At 41.3% G+C, this 6,799-nt stretch overlaps 1 protein-coding gene across 1 annotated transcript; it reads left to right on the forward strand.

Moving 5' to 3' along the window:
* The first annotated feature begins 264 nt into the window (after positions 1–264).
* LOC133926362 (two-component response regulator ORR22-like) lies at positions 265–5,221 on the forward strand. Its single transcript, XM_062372283.1, has 6 exons — positions 265–1,132; positions 1,536–1,688; positions 1,792–2,205; positions 2,303–2,379; positions 3,272–4,345; positions 4,925–5,221. Exons 1-6 carry the CDS (start codon positions 976–978, stop codon positions 4,994–4,996), a joined length of 1,947 nt encoding a protein of 648 aa, XP_062228267.1. The 5' UTR covers positions 265–975; the 3' UTR covers positions 4,997–5,221.
* Positions 5,222–6,799: the final 1,578 nt, after the last annotated feature.

The following is a 6,799-nucleotide window of genomic DNA, read 5'->3' on the forward strand; positions in this document are numbered from 1 at the left end:
ACTTTACTATAGTACTAGACACGCCCTTGATTTTTCATGGTACAAACATATTTGAGTTTTTCCCTTGATGACAGCTTTTTTCTTTTTTCTTTTTTGCACAACATTTTCTCTTCGTTGCCCCCGCGATAAAGCAGAACAGCCAAAGCCCCCAACTGCCATTGGAAGTTTGTGGAGCGAGGGCCCCACGCTCCCCCTCTCCTCCTTCCTTTGTATTGTTGCATCCTGTCACCACCAGTCATCGCCACTCCATTCTGACCCTCTATAAATGAGCCGTCCAGACACTCCTCTTCACTCTCCATCACCATCTCGCTCTCTGCATCCTCCGGTCCATTTCACCCTCGAAGCAAACCATCTCAAGAAGCTCTCACCATCTTGCGATGTTGGTTGATGCTGTGGTTGTGTGTGCTTGTTCTTGTGCGGTGAGCTGAGAGGAGCGGAGCACAGCGCGGTTTGCAGCTTGCGTGCGTTCTTGGCCACCTGGACGGTCGCTGTCTCTGCTCTGCTTTTGTTGCCTTTTGGGCTTCTCCCTCTGCTTTCCCACCTCCTGCACTCAGCCATGATGGAGGCGCTGTGGGTTCGTTCTTGAGGTTTCCTTTCTCCCGTCGACAAATCAACTTGCTACTTTCTTTAGTTTCAGGTGTAGTTTTGTCAGTAGGAGTTGCTACCTTTTGTTTGTGCTTTCGCTTGTCTTTTGTTTCGCATCCAATCCTCTCGTTTCGGCTTATTTGGGGCGCTTCCTGGGGACGCCTCAGAAAGTCAGAATCGGGTGGTGTTGATGTGTAGGGTTTGAGGCGAGTTCCCTCCCTGTTCTTGGCCGCCATTAGCTGCCGAGGATTGGTTCAATTTTGCTAACTGGGTGTCAGGTTTCTTGCTTGGGACTGCGCCAATTGGACCTGAAATTTTTGTTGCTAGTGCATAAAAATTTGTTCTTGGGCTCGGTTCTTGGTTTCCTGCTTTGAGTTGGCGCAAACTGGGATGCTTTTGGGCGCTGTGAGGATGGAGGAGAAGAAGGGGGATGTGATGGGGAGGGAGAGGGGTCAGTTCCCGGTCGGCATGCGTGTCCTCGCTGTCGACGATGACCCGGTGTGCCTCAAGGTTCTCGAGACCCTCCTGCGGCGCTGTCAATACCATGGTCAGTAGTTGCTTGACTTTCGTTGTGTTACTGTTATGGTATCTGCAGCTAATTGCACTTTCACTTACCAGCTGTCGATTTCTAGATATCAAAATCGCTGAATTTTGTACAATCCTGCATGCTCAGGACACTCCTTTTATGATGCTGCTTGCAATTTATTAGTATGTAGTAATTATCACTTAAATGTTTCTCTAGCTGCAATAGTTACAACATGAAGAGTAAATTTCTTTCTTCCATGATCTGACATTTTGTCATGGTCATTTCGAGAGTCCTTGCTGTTATCTCTGAATTTTATAGCACATTTTAGAACTTATGCATGTGTTAATTGTCTTATGATGCAATCCAATATTATACTGATTAGAACATTGTAAACTGATAAGAGTGCCTTATGCTTCGTTTACAGTAACAACAACCAACCAGGCCATTACTGCACTGAAGCTGTTACGGGAGAACAGGGACATGTTTGATCTGGTTATCAGTGACGTACATATGCCCGACATGGATGGCTTTAAGCTCCTTGAGCTTGTAGGGCTTGAAATGGACCTCCCTGTTATCAGTAAGTTCGAAATCTTCCTATTCTAGCGAAGCGTTCTTGATAGTAAGAGATGCTTGTTGAGCAACACTGTTTCCACATGTAAATCAAGTACATTTCTGTGCAGTGTTATCGGTGAATGGAGAGACAAAATCCGTGATGAAGGGGATAACTCATGGCGCCTGTGACTATCTCCTGAAACCAGTTCGTATCGAAGAGCTTAGGAATATATGGCAGCATGTTGTTAGGAGGAAGTTCAGTAAGCGCGAACGCAGTAATCTTGATATCTACAAAGAATTCAATAAGCCACCAAGCGCAGATTCATGCCATGGGCACATTCAGATCATTGGTGGGGCTTCTGACCCAAGTGGGAGGATCATCAAGAAGAGGAAGGAACTGCATAGTGACGATGAAGATGACGGCGAGGAGAATGATTTTCAAGAAGGTGATGAACCCTCAGCAGCTAAGAAGCCAAGAGTTGTTTGGTCAGTTGAACTGCATCGGAAATTTGTTGCGGCTGTCAACCAGCTTGGAATTGATAGTAATAACTCCCAACCTCCCTTTTGCTTTATGTTAGTTGTCCTTACATGTTACAGCAACTCATTTATTTTTTGTCCTTTATTTTGCTATTGATGCAGAAGCTGTACCGAAAAGAATTCTTGAGCTTATGAATGTGGAGAAACTCACCAGGGAAAATGTTGCGAGTCATCTACAGGTATGGCATTTACTTATATCATTATTTATTTATGAGCCTGAGATGCATAAGAACCAAAACTTTTATTGAGCCGTTTTTAAAAAAAATAAAACTTGTATGGTGTAATTACTGACATTGGCTGACAGGTGGGCCTAGGGTACTAGGTCGAATTTGAGAGGGCCATGTGTTGCTATTTTTGTTAAAAATGATTATACACGGCTTGTTTTGCCTTCTTTTGTTTAGTATTGATAAAACAAAGAGTTGCTGATCATTTTTTATACAATAGAAGTACAACTTCCGGTCTCTGCACCAACAAGACGTCAAGACATCCAGGATACACAACCATTTTTTTGAAAATAGGCACTCAAATTCACGTCCAAGATGACTCGAAGTTGGGTGGTCTAGGCCTACAACCACACCCTCAATCAACCAACAAAGAGTTGCTGATCATACCTTAGTTTTGTATTATGGCTAGTGCTGAAATGTTAAGATATTGTTCCAATTTCCTGGCATGATTTGCATCATTCACCTCAACATTTCTGTGTTAATGCATTTGTTCAGTTGGTTTGGAACAATCTATACTTAAGAGAATTGCAAATCAATGTTATTCTATCCTTCTGTAAACGCTGAATATGGAGATATTCCATGCATAGTAGACTGCTCACTCTGCTTTGGAGAAGTTGGCTGTTAGATTAAAAGCTATATCTATACTATACTAGAAATCTGAGAGAAGAGCTCTGATTGTTCTCCCCCGTAGTGCTTCAGTCCACCATTTTAGTGATGATTTCTATGCTAAACCTGAAAGCAGTTCACTTATGATTGTATATCTCATGCATGGATTATATATAGATTGTGGTTCACTGATTACATACCAGCATTCATGTCTAATCAGTTAGCTTTATGTGATGTGCAGAAATACAGGCTCTACCTCAAACGTTTAAGTGTCGTGGCGTCACAACAAGCTAGCATTGTTGCTGCTCTTGGAGGTAGAGACCCCTCCTTTCTTCACATGGGAGCATTTGAAGGACTTCAGAGTTACCAACTTTTCCCCCCTTCTGCTGCTCTATCATCTTTCAACCCACATGGCTTACTGGGTAGAACAAGTGCAACAACATTTGGGCTTCAGGAGCTTGTTCCTACCAAGCCAATTCAAACTGCTACTAACAACTGCACAACAAGTCACAGTGCTGGTGATACAAACAAATTTCAGTTTGTCGGTTTACAAGAAAACCAACAGGCAAATCTAACACAATGCTCAACCTTGCCTCTTGGGCAGTCCCAACTCCAGCAGAAGTGGATCCATCAAGAAACTAATGATTTGTCTACCGTCTTTTCTGGGAGTGCACTGGCTAACACTATGTCCAGCACATTCCAAGGAGTTACAAGCAGTCCATTGCCACCGCAAGAACTTTTGGAATGCACGCAAGTTAGTGTCCAACCATCAGTAAGAATGCCGTCGGTGAGTTCCGAACTGCTTGAAGGGACTGTTGGAGTTTCCACTAGTTTACGGGATTCAAGTATATCCCAACAGGGTGCCCTTTCAATAAATGATGGATTTTCCGCCGACAAGTTACCACCGAACAATCCATTTGAGAGCACCAGTGCAGCAAAATTGGGTACTACCTTTGTGGCTTCACAAAGAGAGATAGACCAAAACGGGAAATTTTCAGTAAGCAGTGCCAGTGGTGGAGCTAGTTCTTCCAGCAGTACATTGCTGCTCCCTCCTTATACTGAAAGACATCTAAACTACATGCAGTTTGGTGTTTCAAGCAATGGAAGTTTCAACCATAATGTTGGTGCCTGTATGACTGAACAGAGAAATGCAAGTGTGCCATCTCTTATGCCACAAATGAAGATTCACACGTTAACATCAGAAGATAAACTGAAGCAGAAGAATATTTGTGATTTGGGTATTTCAAAGCTGAATGGTGGTTTTAACTCTAGTAGCTGCAATTTTGATGGCCTTCTCAATTCCATGATCAAAATGGTAAGGACCTTAACCATGCTATTTTTGCTTCCTGCTTTTTGAAAATTTCCATAGCTTCTCGACATGAATATATTTTCCCCTTTTATCATGTTTCTGTATGAATATTAGGATCAGTAGGTTTAACGCTTTTTTGTAGTTTTTACCACTTAATTTTGCAAGTTACAAATTCTTCCCTAACTTCAGGTATTTGTAGCATATCGATCTGGCCCGGTAGAAGCACTCGAAATGTTGTGCTGTTGTACAGAAATTTCGTAGTGCCAAATCACATGATAGATGAGAGAATAAGAGGAGAATAGTAGTAAGTACTATGACACACCAAATATCCATGATACTGTACCTTTCGAATATTTGAAAACTATATTGGGGAGGAATTGGCACAAGTCACTAAGGATTGTGCTGAGCGAGTCTGTCAATCATCGACTTTGGCTTGCTTTAAATACCATGGTTGTATCTCATCGCAATATACAGCACTAATTTGACCGCAAAGTATTTACAAGCCTTAAAATCATTGTCTGTGAACCTATATTTCCTGGCATTACAAAGCTGATTTGCTGAAGCCTTATTCTAATTCCAATGCAGGAGAAGGATGATATCTCGTTCACCGATAACGACATGGGGTGTGACTTTTTTCCACTTGGTGCCTGCATATGAGAGCTATTAGTATCCCTCTTGCAGATTAGTCCTCTAGGGGCATTAGTCAGTTATGCTGCTTGATGTGTTACTATGTCTAGTACTGTGCACACTAGGTACTTGGGATACAAGTAGCTAAGGATAGTGGCTTGTAATTTGTACTTTTTTGAATGGGAAATGTGAAGTGATTATGTATAGGGTTTGAGATCGCTGAAGAGTTCATTATAAGTCAATGTGTTATAACTGATGATTTTTTAATATTTAAGATCTTCAATTCCCATATGCCACGATCAAGAGCATAGAGAAATTTGATCATCTTCTTATGATCAAAGTAGGGCAAAACATCGGTGAATCTGTGTTTGCTAACAATTTCATCAAATCTAACAAATATAGTATCAAAAGATTCTTTGAGTCCTTGCACAAACATCTGATATTCTTAGTTATATATGTTCAGACGTTGAGCCTTAATTTGGTTAGTGTCCTCATGAAAGACACTAAAAGTAGTTCAAATCTCTCGGGCAGTACGAAGGTGCTGAAATCTGTCAAACTTATTATGACTCAGGCTTGTGAATAATATATTTCTAGTCTTATTCTTAGTTTTACATTATTCGATTTGGACCTGAGTAGTACGAGCAGTAGGAATCTCATAGTTGGAGTCTACAATCTTCCATATTACACTTCCTTTGCTTAAAAAGTAATCGTTCATGCGCAACTTTCATAACGAAAAATATTGACCTTCAAAGAGTGGAATCTTCTCATGCCTCTACGGATCACAAGGCCGATAAAAGTCAACAAGTGATCAAATCCGCTCTGATATCAATTGCAGGACCGAGAATGGCGACTGGAGCGGGTGAATAGACGACTCCTAATTTTCTTATAAAATTGATGACCTTTTCCTATTTAGATCACCCAACAAACCTTAAAACTCAAGAAAAAGCAAAACGGAGAGAAACTTAGTTGCTATGAAAGTTTCCAAAAAAGAACCTGACTCTCATGAGTGTAGATGAACACTAGGGTTCCATTTGCACTTATCCCATATGTCATTGCCACAAAAGATATGAACTTTGACGGAAGAAAAACTTAGAATAAAATAAGAGAGTACTGGAAGAAGAAACTCTCCGAGTTGATAATTTAGAGATAAGGGAATTCAAGAACCACTTATATACATTCGTTTGTGAATTTTATGCCTTTAGCAACAAGACGAATAACTTCTCAAGGTAGAAAAATTTCAATCTTCAACCAAAAACAAAAATCACAATCAAAAAAGAAAAACTCGCAACAAAGTAAGGAAGCCAATAGAAAGGGATTAGAAGGAGATGAATACAAGCATCGGAAAAAATAATCTCTTCATTTCTTACGAAGGACAACCCTCTTTTCGGCAGATTATAAGATGTTTTCCTAAAAAAAAGCGCACACGTATTACAAAGGCTAAGGTCTCATTTTTCTTTCCTCTAAAACCTATATCTCAAGGCTCAAATTTCTAGCTTAAACCTTCCACACAATCCTATCTCTCTATTTATAGGCCTAGAGGTAGCTTAACACTTTAGCTTCTTTGTTCCCAAAATGCCCCTCTCTTCCAACGATCATGATGCCTTCACGACTTAGCTTCTCCTTGACGAAAGCTTCACGATGATGCAACGTGTCCTCCATCCTTCCACGGTTTTGAGGCTAAACCGTGAAACCGTCTTGCACGCTCGACAAAGCATGACTCACTGCCGCTTGCTCTGACTCCAAGCAAGCATCCCGATGTCGATGTGTACTCCATCTTGAGATCTTGACCACCGGTAAATCTCTCCTGCTCCCTATCCCTCGGGTCGTCTTGTC

Source organism: Phragmites australis, chromosome 8, assembly GCF_958298935.1.
Source record: "Phragmites australis chromosome 8, lpPhrAust1.1, whole genome shotgun sequence".
Taxonomy (NCBI): Eukaryota; Viridiplantae; Streptophyta; class Magnoliopsida; order Poales; family Poaceae; genus Phragmites; species Phragmites australis.

Coding starts and splice junctions, on each gene's coding strand:
- LOC133926362 (XM_062372283.1), top strand. CDS start 976: ATGCTTTTGGGCGCTGTGAGGATGGAGGAGAAGAAGGGGGATGTGATG. Junction 1,689..1,791: donor AATGGACCTCCCTGTTATCA/GTAAGTTCGAAA, acceptor ATTTCTGTGCAG/TGTTATCGGTGAATGGAGAG. Junction 4,346..4,924: donor TCAATTCCATGATCAAAATG/GTAAGGACCTTA, acceptor ATTCCAATGCAG/GAGAAGGATGATATCTCGTT.